The sequence below is a fragment of the Oncorhynchus clarkii genome, chromosome 9 (genome assembly GCF_045791955.1).
Source record: "Oncorhynchus clarkii lewisi isolate Uvic-CL-2024 chromosome 9, UVic_Ocla_1.0, whole genome shotgun sequence".
Lineage (NCBI taxonomy): Eukaryota > Metazoa > Chordata > Actinopteri > Salmoniformes > Salmonidae > Oncorhynchus > Oncorhynchus clarkii.
This window is the reverse complement of record NC_092155.1, coordinates 19,787,707-19,806,894: the sequence shown is the minus strand read 5'-3', so window position 1 is coordinate 19,806,894 and position 19,188 is coordinate 19,787,707. Positions and strand designations below refer to the sequence as shown.

The 19,188-nt window shown below is 45.1% G+C and overlaps 1 protein-coding gene across 1 annotated transcript in view; it reads right to left on the bottom strand.

Moving 5' to 3' along the window:
• Nucleotides 1-544: 544 nt before the first annotated feature.
• The window catches only part of LOC139416045 (fibroblast growth factor 11-like), a 117,004-nt gene continuing 98,360 nt past the window's right edge, over nt 545-19,188 (bottom strand). Inside the window, exons 4-5 of the mRNA XM_071164287.1 lie at nt 1,033-1,231; nt 545-735 (exon numbers count right to left, since the gene is read on the bottom strand). Of these exons, the coding sequence (XP_071020388.1) occupies nt 593-735; nt 1,033-1,231 (342 nt within the window). The 3' untranslated portion in view covers nt 545-592. The remainder of the gene's footprint in view (nt 736-1,032; nt 1,232-19,188) is intronic.

Here is a 19,188-nt window from a genome sequence, read left to right as displayed (position 1 = left end):
AGGTATGGGAGATTTTGATTAGAGAGCTGCTGTTAACAGCGCTAGAGAAGAACGAGGAAGTTTCTCTTGTGCTGCCGAGTGGAAAATTGACTCCGTGTCACAAACTAATCAAATTTCACCAAAGGTGAACGAGAGAAAGAAAAAAAGAAAAGAGAACCTCCACATCATTGCTTAAGTATGGAGGGGATCGCTATGGTCACAAAGGTGCTGACGGACAGAGAATACCTGGTAACAGATGTGAAGAGAACAACAGGGTGTTTGGGGACACGTCCCATGTGGCACCCAAATTCCCTTTACAGTGCACTACTTTTGACCAGAGTCCTGTGCAAGCTTTGGTCAGAAGTAGTGCACTATAAACGGAATAGAGTGAAATTTCACATCCTTGGTCAACCTTACATTAGTATGGATGAAACCTGTGGGAATATAGAACAATACGCCCCCCTCTACGCACTGCTCGGTGGGGCAGGGGGGAAACATTTGACGGTGACACCCCTTTGTAATAAAAACAGGAAGACTTTGTTCGCCAGTCAGTGCCAGTGCCAGTCAGTGCCAGTGCCAGTCAGTGCCCATTGCCCCCTGTCTTCTCCATGCGCTAGGAAGTTTTGGTTTTGGAGGGCGGGTCTTTCTTGCCGTTCTGCAGCACGGGCGAATCGGAGGTCTTGGCCGTTTTTCTGGGCGGACTCAGCTCGGCGACCACCACCACTTCATGCAGCGAAGGCTCCCTGTACATTGCCACTGTATGGGGGAGAGAAGGGGAGGGAGGGAGAGAGAGGAGGGGAGGAGGAGGAAGGGAGGAAGAGGGTGGAAATAGGGGAAGGGAGAGAAGGAAGGGATTGGATAAAAGGATGGGAAAAAAATAAGTGAGAGAGGAGAGAGACAATAACATTGAGCTGAACAAATCTATTTTTAAATGAGACCTGAGCAACATCTACAGTAGCCAACTGGTCTTTGCAGAAAGACCGCTTGCTGCCCACAACGTTACAAATGTTCCAGCATGTCCTATGTCTGGGATGTCTGAGAATAGTAGCCTACCTTCTATGAGTTTGGGCAGGAAGTGGGCCGCCCCTTTGGTCTTCTTGACCCTGTTGCCCTTCATGACCTGTCCGTCCCGGTTGATGCCGATGTACCAGGCCCTGCCCGACTGGGTCTGCCGGTACAGGATTGACGAGTACGTCACGTAGTAGTTCTCAAACACACTCTCTTTGAACTTGCACTCTGGGGTGAAGTGTTCCTGTAGATTAGAAGACAGAGACACAATGATATTCATAGGTGAGCACATGGGGAACACAAACACAGATAAGCAGATGTAGTGTACTCACACACTCACTCATGCTCTAACTCACTCACACACTCACTCATGCTCTAACTCACTCACACACTCACTCACGCTCTAACTCACTCACACACTCACTCACTCACTCACATTCACTCATGCTCTAACTCACTCACACACTCACTTACTCACTCACACACTCACTTACACACTCACTCATGCTCTAACTCACTCAAACACTCACTCACTCACAAATGCACTCACTCACTCACACTACACACTCCAGATCAGTGGACAAGAACAACAGATTGAAAGTGCTGACAAATATTTTGATTCCATATATTTAATTTCAAATTCCAAAGGCTCAGATGGGGAATTGCGCAGAATGGAGCCCACATTTCCTTGTGACAGGGTTAGGGGAGGATCTGTGTCTGTTGCGCAAAATGAACACAACACGAGCACGTGCACGCTCACACACACACACACACACGTGCACACACACACACAAACACAGAGGCTATCTGTCACCATCCTGTCCATCTATATCACCGTCCTGTCCATCTATGTCACCATCCTGTCCATCTATATCACCATCCTGTCCATCTATATCTATACCACCATCCTGTCCATCTATATCACCATCTTGTCCATCCATATCACCATCTTGTCCATCCACATCTATATCTATAAAGCACATTTTTTGTCCATTAAAATAACATAAAAATGATCAGAAATACAGTGTTGTAACGGCAGATTTCCTCCTCCTCGTCTGAAGAGGAGGGGTAGCAGAGATCGGACCAAAACGCAGCGTGGTAAGTGTCCATATCATTTATTATAAAACATAAACTGAACACTAAGAAATACAAAACAATAAATGTGACCATGAACGAAAACGAAGCAGTACCGTGTGGCGACACACGGACACGGAAACAAACACCCACAAACCAACAGTGAAACCCAGGCTACCTAAGTATGATTCTCAATCAGAGACAACTAACGACACCTGCCTCTGATTGAGAACCATACCAGGCCGAAACAGAAACCTAAACATAGAAACATAAAACATAGACTGCCCACCCCAACTCACGCCCTGACCATACTAAATAAAGACAAAACAAAGGAACTAAGGTCAGAACGTGACAAGTGTAGACATTGTTAATGTTGTAAATGAGTATTGTAGCTGGAAACAGCTGATTTTTATGGAATATCTACAAAGGCGTACAGAGGCCCATTATCAGCAACCATCACTCCTGTGTTCCAATGGCACGTTGTCTTAGCTAATACAAGTGTATCATTTTAAAAGGCTAATTGATCATTAGAAAAGCACTTTGCAATTATGTTAGCACAGCTAAAAACGGTTGTTTCAGATTAAATATCTCAGACTGGCCAATAAAAAGAAAAGATTAAGATGGGCAAAAGAACACAGAAACTGGACAGAGGAACTCTGCCTAGAAGGCCAGCATCCCAGAGTCGTCTCTTCACTGTTGACGTTGAGACTGGTGTTTTACAGGATGGTGTCCATCTATATCTATATCATCATCCTCCGGTCCATTTATATATATATATCTACATCACCAATCTGTCCATCTATGGATCTGACAAGAATGTGTCAGTTACCATAATATGCTCTCTCCCTCTCTCCATCTCCCACTCTCTCACTCTCTGTCTCCCTCAGAATTTCCCCCTCTCCTCTCTTTCTCTCTCTCTGTCCCTCCCTTTCCGTCCCTCCCTCTCCCTCCCCCTTCATTTGGTATCCTTGTCGAGGAACAAACCAATTTTCAGGATTGATTTGGAGCCTTGATGTGACTGGTGAACAGAAAATCCCTGAATAAGGACTTTACTCTCCCTCTCTTCAACATCCATCTGTGTATCTCTCCCTCCTTTCTTTCCTCTCATTCTTACCTCTGTTTACCTCTCCTACTTTTTCCCTTTCTCTCTCTCCCTCCCCTCTTTAAACTCTCTGTTTACCTTTACTACTTCTTCCCCCTCTCTCTCCCTCCCCTCTTTAAACTCTCTGTTTACCTCTTCTTCTTCCCCCTCTCTCTCCCTCCCCTCTTTTAAACTCTCTGTTTACCTTTACTACTTCTTCCCCCTCTCTCTCCCTCCCCTCTTTAAACTCTCTGTTTACCTCTTCTTCTTCCCCCTCTCTCTCCCTCCCCTCTTTAAACTCTCTGTTTACCTTTACTACTTCTTCCCCCTCTCTCTCCCTCCCCTCTTTTAAACTCTCTGTTTACCTCTTCTTCTTCCTTCTGTTTCTCTCTCCATTATCCTGTTTACCTCTTCTTCTTCCTTCTGTTTCTCTCTCCATTATCCTGTTTACCTCTTCTTCTTCCTTCTGCTTCTCTCTCCATTATCCTGTTTACCTCTTCTTCTTCCTTCTGTTTCTTTCTCCATTATCCTGCTTACCTCTTCTTCTTCCTTCTGTTTCTCTCTCCATTATCCTGTTTACCTCTTCTTCTTCCTTCTGCTTCTCTCTCCATTATCCTGTTTACCTCTTCTTCTTCCTTCTGCTTCTCTCTCCATTATCCTGTTTACCTCTTCTTCTTCCTTCTGTTTCTCTCTCCATTATCCTGTTTACCTCTTCTTCTTCCTTCTGTTTCTCTCTCCATTATCCTGTTTACCTCTTCTTCTTCCTTCTGTTTCTTTCTCCATTATCCTGTTTACCTCTTCTTCTTCCTTTTGTTTCTCTCTCCATTATCCTGTTTACCTCTTCTTCTTCCTTCTGTTTCTCTCTCCATTATCCTGTTTACCTCTTCTTCTTCCTTCTGTTTCTCTCTCCATTATCCCGTTTACCTCTTCTTCTTCCTTCTGTTTCTCTCTCCATTATCCCGTTTACCTCTTCTTCTTCCTTCTGTTTCTTTCTCCATTATACCGTTTACCTCTTCTTCTTCCTTCTGTTTCTCTCTCCATTATCCTGTTTACCTCTTTTTCATCCCTCTGTTTATCTCTCTCATCCTCCTCTTTCTCCATTATTAAAGACGCATGTTTTAATCGTCTATAAATCCATTATACACACCTGCATAGCTAATTACAGTGACTTCAATTGCTACCTTAATTACACATGAATTTCCTGACTCACTCATTAACTTAACGTTGATAGCAAAGAGTGGGGTGTAGAGGTCTAATCTTTAGAAGTTGTGATCTAATCCACTATCATTAGTTCATTAAATTGTCTTAGCAATAACCAAGATCCAGCCCAGGCAATCTTCCTTAAAATGCGGTTGGATCTTTAGAGGGAGTTTTATAGGCTAACACACACACACCCACCCCCATTTACACACACACACACACACACACACACACACACACACACACACACACACACCTTCAAAGAGATATGTCTTTGAGTTAACAGCGAGAAGCCCAGAGCAAACCAGACAGCCTCGCTCAACCCCATTAATTGATTAATTAACTTAATTAAATGGGAACTCCCTACAGAACACCGGAGAAGGGAGAGCGAACGGGGTTTGTGTGTGTGTGTGTGTGTGTGTGTGTGTGTGTGTGTGTGTGTGTGTGTTCACAGAACGACTCCATTACAGTGGAGTCCAGGGACCAGTTCATCTCTAAACCACTAGGGACTGTAACCTTCTACAGCAGGTCCCCATAGCACATCTCAATCAGTCGGCAGTTATTTCCTCTTTCCTCCATTCCTCACATCCTATCTCCTCACCTCCTTCTCAAAACGCATTGGAGAAGAAGGTCTGAGAGGGGGGACTTTAGACCATCTCCTCCAATACGGTTGAGAAGGAGGCAAGGAGATTAGAAATGAGATAGAGCCAATGTATGGCCCCAAAGAGGAACCAACCAAACACTATGGCTGTCCTAAATGGAACCTTATTCCCTATATAGTACACTAGTTTTGACCAGAGTCCTATGGTTCCTGGTAAAAAGTATTGCACTAAAAAGGTGAATAGGGTGTCATTTGGGATGCATCCTGCAGTACCAGTCAAAAGTTTGGACACACTTTCTCATTCAAGGGTTTTTCATTATTTTTACTACTTCTACATTGAAGACATCAAAACTATGAAATAACACATATGGAATCATGTATTAACCAAAAAAGTGTTAAAACAAATCAAAATATATATTATATTTTAGATTCTTCAAAGTCTTTGTCTTGATGACAGATTTGCACACTATTGGCATTCTCTCAACCAGCTTCACCTGGAATGCTTTTCCAACAGTCTTGAAGGAGTTCCCGCATATGCGGAGCACTTGTTGGCTGCTTTTCCTTCACTCTGCGGTCCGACTCATCCCAAACCTTCTCAATTTGGTTGAGGTCGGGTGATTGTGGAGGCAATGTCATCTGATGCAGCACTCCATCACTCTCTTTCTTGATAAAATAGCCTGGAGGTGTATTGGTTCATTGTCCTGTTGAAAAACAAATTATAGTCCCACTAAGCCCAAATCAGATGGGATAGCGTATATCGCTGCAGAATGCTGTGGTAGCCATGCTGGTAAAAAAAAAAAATCACAGACAGTGTCACCAGCAAAGCACTCCCACACCATAACACCTCCTCCTCCATGCTTTATGGTGGGAAATACACATGCAGAGATCAGCCGTTCACCTACACCGCGTCTCACAAAGACACGTCGGTTGGAACCAAAAATCTCAAATTTGGACTCCAGACCAAAGGACAAATTTCCACCGGTCTAATGTTCATTGCTCGTGTTTCTTGGTCCAAGCAAGTCTCTTCTTCTTATTGGTGTCCTTTGGTAGTGGTTCCTTTGCAGCAATTCGACCATGAAGGCTTGATTCACACAGTCTCCTCTGAATAGTTGATGTTGATGTGTGTGTCTGTCACGTGAACTCTGTGAAGCATTTATTTGGGCTGCAATTTCTGAGGCTGGTAACTCTAATGAACTTATCCTCTGCAGCAGAGGTAACTCTGGGTCTTCCATTCCTGTGGCGGTCCTCATGAGAGCCAGTTTCATCATAGAGCTTGATGGTTTTTGCGACTGCACTTGAAGAAACTTTCAAAGTTCTTGAAATGTTCCGGATTGACTGACCTTCATGTCTTAAAGTAATGATAGACTGTCATTTCTCTTTGCTTATTTGAGCTTTTCTTGCCATGATATGGACTCGGTCTTTTACCAAACAGGTCTATCTTCTGTATACCTCCCCCCCCCTACATTGTCACAACACAACTGATTGGCTCAAATGCATTAAGGAGGAAAGAAATTCCACCTTCTTCAGGATTGGTGGCTCCCCTGTGGGACGGTTGAGCTAACGTAGGCTAATGCGATTAGCATGAGGTTGTAGGTAACAAGAACATTTCCCAGGACATAGACATATCTGATATTGGCAGAAAGATTAAATTATTGTTAATCTAACTGCACTGTCCAATTTACAGTAGCTATTACAGTGAAATAATGCCATGCTATTGTTTGAGGAGAGTGCACAATTTAAAAAATGAAAAATAAACAAATTAGGCACATTTGGGCAGTCTTGAAACAACATTTTGAACAGAAATGCAATGGTTCATTGGATGAGTCTGAAACTTTGGCCATCTAGTGGCCAAAATCTAAATTGCACCTGGGCTGGAATAATACATTATGGCATTTCTCTTGCATTTCGAAGGTGTTGGTACAAAAAAATACAAAAAAGTTGTTTTTTTCTTTGTATTATCTTTTACCAGATCTAATGTGTTAAATTATCCTACATTCCTTTCACATTTCCACAAACCTCAAAGTGTTTCCTTTCAAATGGTACCAAGAATATGCATATCCTCGCTTCAGGGACTGAGCTACAGGCAGTTAGATTTGGGTATGTCATTTTAGGCGAAAATTGAAAAAAAGGGGCCAATCCCTGAGAGGTTAATTTAAATGCATTCCAGTTGACTACCTCATGAAGCTGGTTTGGGAGAATGCCAAGAGTGTGCAAAAGCTGTCATCAAGGCAAACAGTGGCTATTTGAATAATCTCAAATATAAAATATATTTGATTAACACTTTTCTGGTTACTACATGATAACATGTATTATTTCATTGTTTTGATGTCTTCACTATCACTCTACAGTGTAGAAAATACAAAAAAAACAAAGGAAAACCCTTGAATGAGTAGGTGTTCTAAAACTTTTGACCGGTAGTGTATGTGGCACCTAAGAGGACCCAAGCCAGACATTGTAAGGCCCCTGAGGGCCCTAGACAGACACAGTGTGGCCCAGGTCACCTCTCCTCATTAAATAAACAGTACTCCTTTGGGGCTCCTAAACACAGCCAGTTCCTCTCTCTCTCTCCAGGGTCATCAATAAATAAAAGCACACTACTCTCTGAGCTGTGAGTGGGGGGTATGAATTAATAAAGGATGGATGGATAGAAGGATGGAGCGAGGTAAAGAGAGAATGCTAAAACATGTCCAGCACCTTTCAGTGTTGCACCCAGGGGCCTAAAATGAAGGGAAGAAGGAGAGAATGAAAGAGAACTCAAACATAACCCTTCACTCCTAAAACGAATGGTTGTGCTGAAAAGAATTCAAACAAAAGCATTTTCTACGGTTTAGTTGTTTACTTGTCTGTCTCGTAGTGATTTGTCAATCACTTCCGTACAACTGTAGGACACAACAACACACCAACTCATCAGACATCCTTTCTTTCTTTCCTCTGCTGTAGCTCCCTCTGTCTACCCCATTCTATTCATTTTTCATCCTTGTTCCTATTGATTCTGGTACAGGTTCAGGATGATTTCATACTAACCTATTAATGGGTACTGTTTCAATCGGTAGGTCAGTTAGAGGGCTTGTCTGTCAAAGTCTGGTTGGATGTTTTTCAAAGTGCTCTTTCACTCTCTAACCAACCAGTGACCACTCTTTCACTCTCTAACCAACCAGTGACCACTCTTTCACTCTCTAACCAACCAGTGACCACTCTTTCACTCTCTAACCAACCAGTGGTTACTCTTTCACTCTCTAACCAACCAGTGACCACTCTTTCACTCTCTAACCAACCAGTGACCACTCTTTCACTCTCTAACCAACCAGTGGTCACTTTTTCACTCTCTAACCAACCAGTGATCACTCTTTCACTCTCTAACCAACCAATGACAAGGGTAATGTAGGTGGTGTGGATGTTAGTCCCTGGGTCACCTTTTATTCTCTCCTGCATAAATATATCATATCTAGTGAGTGAAAAACCTGAATAGAGTACAGATCGATACAGTACAGATCTAGAATCACATGATCATCACACACATCATATTATCATACACATCACATTCTGATATGAGACAATGAATGCGGGCAGCAGGTTTCCTAGCGGTTAGCGTGTTGGTCCAGTTACTGAAAGGTTGCTGGTTCAAAGCAGACAAAGTGAAGAACCTGTCAATGTGCCCTTGAGCAAAGCACTTAACCCTAAATTCGCATGTAAATTGGGAAAAGGGATACCTAGTCCGTTACACAACTGAATGCATTCAACCAAAATGTGTCTTCCACATTTAACCCAACCCATCTGAATCAGAGAGGTGCGGAGTGCTGCCTTAAATCGACACCCATGTCACTGGCTTAACCGCTAGGCTACCTGCCACCCACTCTGGATAATAGTGTCTGCTAAATGACAACAATTTAAATAAATATGGTCCCAAAACTATATCACTATTGCAATTCCACTTCTCTCCAGCAGGGGCTGCTCAAACACACAGTGTTTGTAGTACACTGCCTTGCTGCTGTTGGTGGTACAATACTAACACAGAGACCACTTCTCCAAAACACCTAACCTCAGATCTCCCATTGCATTGGCCCTCTTAAAACAGGCTAAAATTCACTCAGGTTCGACACCTGCGTTACACATGTGAGGATTTCATTTAGGTTTTTTGTTGTTGCTAAATCAATCCCTCCTGTTGCATATTTGAGGCAGATTTGTATTGGGCACATCCTCTCTCACACACCACATTACATAAATGAATCCTGAACAGAGAGAGAGAGATGAGGGTGAGAAGGGGAGGGAGGAAGGGAGAGGGAGTGTTGAGGGTTAAGGATTTGGGACAGAGATAGATCAGAGAACAGAATGGAGATGCAAGCGTGCGAGAGAGAAAGAGAGAGAGAGAGAGTGGGAGGAAGAGGAAGAGAAAGAGCGAGAGAGAGTGTGTGAGCAAGATGGAAACAACTATTTACATCCTACTTGCTCAACTCTGAGCTTGCACATGTAGCAGGAACCAGGTTGATTTCCAGACATTGGCACCAACCAGAACCCCCCAGTCTTCTACTCCACCTCTCTCCCCCACTCCCTCTTTCTCCTCATCTCTCCTCCACCAGTACTTGCTGGGTTGACATTAACCATTCAGCTCTCAAAGCAGTCAACTGGAGAATTGATTTCATGTAGGACCTCTGTGAAAAGTCAATAGGCATTAGTGCAAAGAAGAAAAAAACAGGATTAGGCTGTGGTTGCATCCACCCAAGCATGGAGAAGATAGAAACGCTTCCAAGCTCGGAATCGGCCAACTAAAGGTTAATCCTGGGTTTAACCATCCTGACACTTATTGGCTGTCTCCCTGAGAACAATGGTATTTCACGCCGTTGATCGGATACAACGTGTGTGTGTGTAAATGTGTGTGTGTGCGTGTCTGTGTGACAGGTTTCGCTGTCTCCAACGTCATCTAAGACGTCAACGGATACAAAACATCCCTATAAACGGCTCATAAAAGACTTGACGAGAACATCCCATATCACTCATTAAAGCCGTCCGTCCTTTAGTATAGAGACAATTAGGGCATAATAAAGGAAGTGTGTGTAAAAGAGGGTTTCAGGTACTGTAGTCCAGGTGCATGGAGGGGTCATAAGCCAATCAACGGGCAGCTAAATTATCACCTTGGATCTTTCTTACCTGGATCCCTGAGCTGCTGGAGCCTTCACAGTGACTGACCCCACTGACACACACACACACACACACACAAAAACACACACACCATGTTCAGAACAGCTGGAGAGGAGGAGGAGGAGGAGGAGGGGGGTTGTCCTCTGCATCTCACCTTGTCTGCCAGACCCCGCTGAGCGTTTGGGGATTTTCCAGAGGAAACTAGAACTAACCTACCCACCCCACACAGCCCTCTCCCTCTCTCCCTCCCTCTCTCTCTTTCTCTCTCCCTCCCTCTCTCTCTTTCTCTCTCCCCCTCTCCCTCACTCCCTCTCCCTCCCTCTCTCTCTCTCTCAACCCCCATCTCTCCTACCTCTCAACCTTGCCCTCCTCTCTCGCTCCATCTCTTTCTACCGCTCTACCTCCCCCCATACCTGAAGCCCACGTGTGTCTGCATGCCTTCGCTGCTAGGTTAGTTTAAGGAAAGGGAGGGGGAGAAGAGTGAAGAAGAAGAGGATAGACAGAATGAGAAAAACAGACAGAGTTTGAATAAAGGGAAGGAGGGAGAGAGGGAGTGCTGACTCGATGGAAAAGAGACAAGCGTTTTCTGATTCGATGGAAGGTGTGGAAGGTCACAAGAGAGGGACGGAAGGGGAGATGTGTATGTGCATGTATCCATATGTGTTTGTTTGTGTGTTTGTACGTGTGCACTCCTGCGTGTGTGCCTGTGTGTGTGTTGCCACATATGTGTGTGTGTGTGTGTGTGTATTGGCATGTGTTTGTGCGTTACTTTACGTGTGTGTGCACTCCTGCGTCCCTGCGTGTGTGCCTGTGTGTGTGTTGCCACATATGTGTGTGTGTGTGTGTGTGTGTGTGTGTGTGTGTATTGGCATGTGTTTGTGCGTTACTGTACGTGTGTGTGCACTCCTGCGTCCCTGCGTGTGTGTGTGTTGCACAGTGCATGGTGGTCTCTGAGGCCAGTGTGGATCCTTGCAGGTTCTAGCTATATTGACTAATGAGCTCATCCGTCAGGGCCAGGGGCCAAGGGCTAGGGGGCCAAAGAGGGAGCAAAACCTCACCCCTCAACCATCTCAACCCCCCTCCTAAACCAGACATGAGTAATCACCCTGACACAACCTGAGGACAAGGTTGAACGAACACGCAACAGTTTGAACACTGTGTTCCTAGTTCATTCCGGGTCACATCCGAAAACCTCCAACTAGGAACACTCCCTACAGGGTTTATCTTATGTGACTGTTTGGCATGACAGGGATATGCACTAACACGCCGACATTCAGTCTGGTTCTTACTGTAGGAGAAAAAAGGGTAGTTGACCTGAGTCTAACACTCGTATGGTGTGTGGTCAGCAGCGGTTTAAAGGGTTTTGTGTGTTTAATGTATAGAGTAGTGGTACTTGTAAGTACGCTACAGATACTGTACGTTATATACAGTACAGTGCATTCGGAAAGTATTCAGACCCCTTGACTTTTTACACATTTAGTTACGTTACAGGCTTATTCTAACATGTATTGAATATTTTTTTTCCTCATCAATATACACACAATACCCTATCATGACAAAGCAAAAAGCACTTTTCAGAAATTCTTGCAAATGTATAAAATAAAACAAATGGAAATATCACATTTACATAAGTATACAGACCCTTTACTCAGTACTTGGTTGAATCACATTTGGCAGCGGTTACAGCCTTGAGTCATCTTGGGGATGATGCTACAGGCTTGGCACACCTGTATTTGGGGAGTTTCTCCTTTTCTTCTCTGCAGATCCTCTCAAGCTCTGTCAGGTTGGCTGGGAAGCATCGCTGCACAGCTATTTTCAGGTCTCTCCAGATATGTTCGATCTGGTTCAAGCTCTGGCTGGGCCACTCAAGAACATTCAGAGACTTGTCCCAAAGCCACTCCTGCAGTGTCTTGGCTGTGTGCTTAAGGTCATTGTTCTGTTGGAAGTTGAACCTTCGCCCCAGTCTGAGGTCCTGAGCACTCTGGAGCAGGTTTTTACTTTGCTCTGTTAATCTTTCCCTCAATCCTGACTAGTCTCCCAGTCCCTGCTGCTGAAAACATCCCCACAGCATGATGCTGTTTCCTCCAGACGTGACGCATGGCATTCAGGCCAAAGAGTTCAATCTTGGTTTCATCAGACCAGAGAATCTTGTTTCTCATGGTTTGAGAGTCTTTAGGTGGCTTTTGGCCAAGCAGGCTGTCGTGCCTTTTACTGAAGAGTGGCTTCCTTCTGGTCACTCTAACAAAAAGGCCTGCTTGGTGGAGTGCTGCAGAGATGGTTGTCCTTCTGGAAGGTTCTCCCATCTCCACTGAGGAACTCTAGAGCTGTCAGAGTGACCATCGGGTTCTTAATCAATTCACCTCCCTTCTACCCCGATTGCTCAGTTTTGCCGGGCAGCCAGCTCTAGAAAGAGTCTTAGTGGCTCTAAAGTTCTTCCATTTAAGACCTTCAATACCGCAAACATGTTTTGGTAACCTTCCCCAGATTTGTGCCTCGACACAATCCTGTCTCAGAGCTCTACAGACAAATCCTTCGACCTCATGGCTTGTTTTTTTGCTCTGACACGCACTGTCAACTGTGGGATCTTATATAGACAGGTGTGTGCCTTTCCAAATCATGTCCAATCAATTTAATATACCACAGGTGGACTCCAATCAAGTTGTAGAAACATCTGAAGAATGATCATTGGAAACAGGATGCAGCTCAGCTTAATTTCGAGTCTCAAAGTAAAGGGTCTGAATACTTGTGTAAATAAAGTATTTATGTTGTTTAGTTTAATACATTTACAAACATTTCTAAAAACCTGTTTTCGTTTTGTCATTATGGGGTATTGTGTGTAGATTGATAAGGAAAAAAAGTTATTTAATCAATTTTATAATAAGGCTGTAACTTAACAAAATGTGGAAAAGGGGAAGGGTGTGAATACTTTCCGAATGCACTGCATACTGTGTGTGTGCCCTCTCACAACAGTTTTCTCTATGTATAGGCCTATATACTGCACAGTGTCACTGTCTCCACGCCCGTCCACACCCCCTACAACTGACCAAAGATATCAACAGAACATCCTAATGAAATATCTATCTAGAGAAGGAGCACTCTCATTCTGGCATCATCTCAACAACACACACACACACACACACACGCACAAACACTACATTAGGGTGGTTCTACAGGGAGGTAAATGTCCCTCAACAGTAGCTGGTGTACCTTATGACCTCCTCTAGTCTTAACAATGGCATTGCGGCAAAACACAGCTGGCTATACTTTACTATGCCTTAGACAAGCAACCATTCGCATGTACTCTGTCACACACACAAAGGCATGTACGTATGTGCGTGCTCACGCAGGCACACACACACACACAGGGAAAGGAATAGCTAACTATTACAAATTACAACAGCATGATAGATTTGGGAGCTGAGAAACCCCAAAATATAATCTATCCCAGTTAGTGTTCTGTATGACAGCCAATAAATGGCACAGGATGTAGTTCATAAAGCGTGTCTGTGATAATAGATATTGGGAAAGAGAGAGAGAGTGTGTGTGTGTGTGTGTGTGTGTGTATACTACTGTATAGTAATCTATGTATTGTGTCTGTCAATGGATAAATAGTAGCGATCAGAATGCAGAACCTTCGGGGCTTTGTCCATTCAGTGCTTCACCCATTGGGCCCATAACTCTGTCACATTAAATGCATTTATTGTATTCGCTATAGCTGCACTATATTTAGGAGGTGGTGGAATCCTCCTCTCTCCTCCTTCCTCCCTCCCTCTTTTCTACCCCTCATCCCTTGCCTCCCTCGCTTCCTCCATCCCCCTCCATACTTCCTCCTCCCTCCTCCTCCTCTGTGTCCCTCTGTGCCCCTCCTCCACTCCTTCATCATCCCCCTCTGTGTCCCTCTGTGCCCCACATCCATCCTGCCTCGTCCTCCTCTGTTTCCCCCCTCCCCTCCTTTCTTCTCCTTCCTCCCTTTCGGGGCTGTGTAATGTCACGTGACAGAGAGAGGTGATCCCTATCTTGCGGGCAGTGCCTTCCTGCATCTCAATAAGGCCCCGGAGGGTTTGGAAAGAGCTACTCAAGGAGTATAGCAGAGGGGAAGCAGAGAGAGGATACAGAGAGAGTGTGTGTGTGAGAGAGAGAGAGAGAGAGAGAGGATACAGAGAGTGTGTGTGTGTGTGAGAGAGAGAGAGAGAGAGAGAGAGAGAGAGAGAGAGAGAGAGAGAGAGAGAGAGAGAGAGAGAGAGAGAGAGAAGGGGGAGGGGTGGGGGAAGGAAGATAATGAAGGAGATAACAAAACCAAAGCAGGAGATCTGGAACTCACTTTATATAGGGAGTCACCCAGGTGAAGCATAGCACATAACATGAAAACACACCCTTTCTCTTATCTCTGTTATTAGCAGTGTTTGAGTGTTATTAAAGTGTTGTTAGTTTATCTTCATTGTATAAATGTTTAAAAGTTTACTTGGTCCAACTTTTCCCCAGCCTGTTAGTAAGCTGGTCAGTTCTGCCTGATCAGAGCTGGCTGTCCCAATTATGTCTACCTTCCTCTGTCAGTTTGTTTACACCTGCGTACTGTGTGTGTGTGTGTGTGTGTGTGTGTGTGTACTCCTGTTCGTCCATGTGTGTGTGTGTGTGTGTGTGTGTGTGTTTGTGTGCAACTTCATCTCCCACTCTCCCACCTCCCATCCCTCCTTCCTTCCTTCCTTCGCCCCCTCTCTCAGCCCAGGAGGGTTTCTCCAGAACACAGTTAATAAAGTGGGCCAGACCCGGCTGAGCACTATTTTGTATTAAAAAGCAATTCCCACATGTTACCCCAGAGTTAGCTGTAGCTGAGCCCAGGCACCAGGCAGGCAGGCAGCGCCTCAGACAATAGACCAATGACAAGGAGTTTCCCTCCATCATTAGCCTCTCTCTAGTCCCTACTGCTCCTCGAGGAGCTGGGGATAGGCATGGCCATCGGCCACACCGCACGGCTCCTCCTTAGGTGGAAAGGGAGAGAGGAGGGATGGTAGAGAAGAGAGTAGGGGGGGTAGAGGGAGGGAGAGAGGTGGGGGGATAGAGTAGGGGGAGAGAGGGAGGGAGAGAGGTGGGGGTATAGAGTAGGGGGAGAGAGGAATGAGGGAGAGAGGTGGGTGGATAGAGTAGGGAGAGAGAGGAATGAGGGAGAGAGGTGGGTGGATAGAGTAGGGAGAGAGAGGAATGAGGGAGAGAAGTGGGGGATAGAGTAGGGGGAGAGAGGAATGAGGGAGAGAGATGGGGGATAGAGTAGGGAGAGACAGGAATGAGGGAGAGAGGTGGGGGGATAGAGTAGGGGGAGAGAGGAATGAGGGAGAGAGGTGGGGGATAGAGTAGGGGGAGAGAGGAATGAGGGAGAGAGGTGGGGGGATAGAGTAGGGGGAGAGGAATGAGGGAGAGAGGTGGGTGGATAGAGTAGGGAGAGAGAGGAATGAGGGAGAGAGGTGGGGGATAGAGTAGGGGGAGAGAGGAATGAGGGAGGAAGGTGGGGGATAGAGTAGGGGGAGAGAGGGAGGGAGAGAGGTGGGGGTATAGAGTAGGGAGAGAGAGGAATGAGGGAGAGAGGGGGGGAGAGAGTAGGGAGAGAGAGGAATGAGGGAGAGAGGGGGGGAGAGAGTAGGGAGAGAGAGGAATGAGGGAGGAAGGTGGGGGATAGAGTAGGGGGAGAGAGGAATGAGGGAGAGAGGTGGGGGGATAGTGTAGGGGGAGAGAGGGATGGGGGAGAGAGGTGGGGGGATAGAGTAGGGGGAGAGAGGAATGAGGGAGAGAGGTGGGGGTTAGAGTAGGGAGAGAGAGGAATGAGGGAGAGAGGTGGGGGTTAGAGTAGGGAGAGAGAGGAATGAGGGAGAGAGGTGGGGGATAGAGTAGGGAGAGAGAGGAATGAGGGAGAGAGGGGGGGATAGAGTAGGGAGAGAGAGGAATGAGGGAGAGAGGTGAACGACTAATTCTATAGTGAGACTGTGAGAGCTTGTTGTTAGAGAGAGTGGGAAAGAAAGAAAAGGAGAGGGTCACGCAGGGAGGACAAGGACAATAAATGAGGAACATACGAAGACAGGCTGAAGGGAGGTCAAGGACAGTAAATAAGGAACATACGAAGACAGGCTGAAGGGAGGTCAAGGACAATAAATAAGGAACATACGAAGACAGGCTGAAGGGAGGTCAAGGACAGTAAATAAGGAACACACGAAGACAGGCTGAAGGCAGGTCGAGGACTGTAAATAAGGAACATACAAAGACAGGCTGAAGGCAGGTTGAAGACAGTAAATAAGGAACATACAAAGACAGGCTGAAGGCAGGTCGAAGACAGTAAATAAGGAACATACAAAGACAGGCTGAAGGCAGGTCAAAGACAGTAAATAAGGAACATACAAAGACAGGCTGAAGGCAGGTCGAAGACAGTAAATAAGGAACATACAAAGACAGGCTGAAGGCAGGTCGAAGACAGTAAATAAGGAACATACAAAGACAGGCTGAAGGCAGGTCGAAGACAGTAAATAAGGAACATAAGAAGACAAACGAGTGATGGGAGGAAGAAATTTAAAAAAGAAGCGAGAGGCAAACCACAATTCTGAGGAGAGAAAGGCAACTAGCACGACGGATATAGACGGCTGGCCAGGGAATGAAAAGGAATGACAAGCAAGAAAAGGGAGAGAGAAGAGATAAGGAGAGATGGAGAGAGAGGAGAGAGCTGCAGAGCGCGTTCTTCTCCCTACAGGCAGTACTCAGTGTATCTGGCCCCATCAGGAAGACATGCTCGCACACACAGATGCATGCACACACACACTTTATGTGCCGCAGGGAGCTGTCTCCCTACAGACAGTGCGTGTGTGCGTATGTGTGTGTGTGTGTGCGGGGGGGGGTGGGGCTGGTCCCCTGTCAAGCCATCCCTCCTACTCTGCTCAGACAGACACAATGATATGGCTGTTTGGTACAGCTGTTTGTTATGCTGCCACTCACAACCTGCCCCAAGTGAACCAGTCCTGTACTATACCATGCCCCCAGGCATACACACACACACACAGAGATGCATGCACACGTGCACACACACACACACTCACAAACAAACACACATACACACACTCTCTCTCTCTCTCTCTAACGGCATGCTATGCACAGAGGGATATTCACTCAGCAATATCCAAACATACAGGAAGGCTTGCAGGTAGGCACATTCGGACACAAACCCACACATACACGCACACACACACCATAGTAACAACACAGTGTTGTCAAAGACATGAACTTAGTTGTAGTCACGATCTGGTTACCTATAACTCAAAAAATAATTATGTTTAGAGGGTTTTAAATATTTATCAACTTATTTTCGGATATCTTCGGAACTACCCACAATGCACTATTGTGTTATAGTGCTTCCTAGTTCGTATGCTAGCTCGCTAGGTAGCTCAAGTTGGCTAACGTTTGCCACTAGCCATGCTAGCATGCATTTACATTCCAGGCCGAGTGTTGGTAGTTATGTTGACTGTTCCACTCGTCCCCTGTACCCTCTGCCGCTTCTTGACGATCTACTTTGGATTTTCCTCGCTTTATCGCGATTGGATTACACTCACTGACTCTCCCTCAGCCCGGTGCTCACTCCTCCCCCCGCTTGTTCGCAGGCTAGCTATAGCTACGGCCTTCAGCCCAGTCGTCCATCTGCAAGACTCCGCTCTCTCTTTGCTTTTGATCTGCTGGCGAGGGTGTTTTTCTGGCTTGCTGCTTATGCCGACCGTGGCTAACGTTAGCTGGCTGGCTAGATAACTGCATAGCTATAACAATCTATAACATTCTTTGATCGCCAACTGATCAGATAACGTTATGTATTTCCAAAAATGTGGTTTACTTTAATGTGGCTCAATTCGCTATTAATTCGCTGATTTGTAACCATAAATTCATAATGTATTTGCTTGTAAGTTGGCTGAAATTTTGATTGAAAATGGGTAGTCATGATTGCACACAATTTTATTTAATTTGAAGTTATACATTTGAAGATATTTCTTTATGAGTTTACGTTGCAGGAAATAGGCTGGCTGGCCAGATCCTCTATATGACACGTCGCCCCTCCCCCCAAAGGGATTTGTTCTGATCAGTTTTATGCAATAACTCGAAAAATAGAAAAACGTGAGATGTTACTTTGCATTGGGACTTTTGATAGGTTTACTAATTCAAATCCATATGTTACATGTGGTTATGTTTTTGCTGCCTACCCTTGAAGGCTACAAGACAGGGATTCAATCTTTCACTTCACTTCAGTGATTTTGTGAAGTTCTGAATACAACGTTGTTTGTCTTGTGTCCTTGTGAAAGTGTTTTCGGTTATTAAAAGTAAAGTGATCCACTATGTATTCTTACACTGTAACTTTTTAAAAGACAGTACTTTTGTTTCTTCACATTGACTTGGCTGAATCTATTTTTTTTTCTCTCTCTCTGAGTGTAAAGAGCAAAAAGACAAGTGCTAGTTGAGTGATCCTGAAATAGCAGCAGTAGGTCTGAAGTGGAATGATTTAGCTTCTCCCTGATCCGCTGAGAGAGACTGTACACATAAATAACACAAAGCTCTAAATAACACAAAGCTTTCTTCTTAAAATTATAACTTTATTTACATCCACATATCCTGGGACACTGGCAGAGAGAGTGTGTTCTCTAGCTAATTGAGACAAGAGTGGAGTGTATGTGGATGTGTGGAAGTGTTTAACTATACAAAAATAGTAAAACAACATTTTGACCAACTGGGGACATTTTGTTCATCCCCACAAGGTCAAATGCTGTCTCTAGGGGGTTTAGTGTTAAGGTTGGAATTAGTTTCACAGTTAGGGTTAAGGTTAGGGTAAGGGTTAGGGGAAATAGGATGGGACTGAATTGTGTGTCCCCACAAAATTTGAAATTAGTTATATAAGACTGTGTGTGTGTGTGTGTGTGTGTGTGTGTGTGTGTGTGTGTGTATTGGCATGTGTTTGTGCGTTACTGTACGTGTGTGTGCACTCCTGCGTCCCTGTGTGTGTGTGTGTGTGTGTGTGTGTTTGTGTTGGTGAGTGTGGGGTGGGGGTGGGGGGGTAGTTCTGGTACACATACACACCAGAGGTGATTGAGTCCAGGTG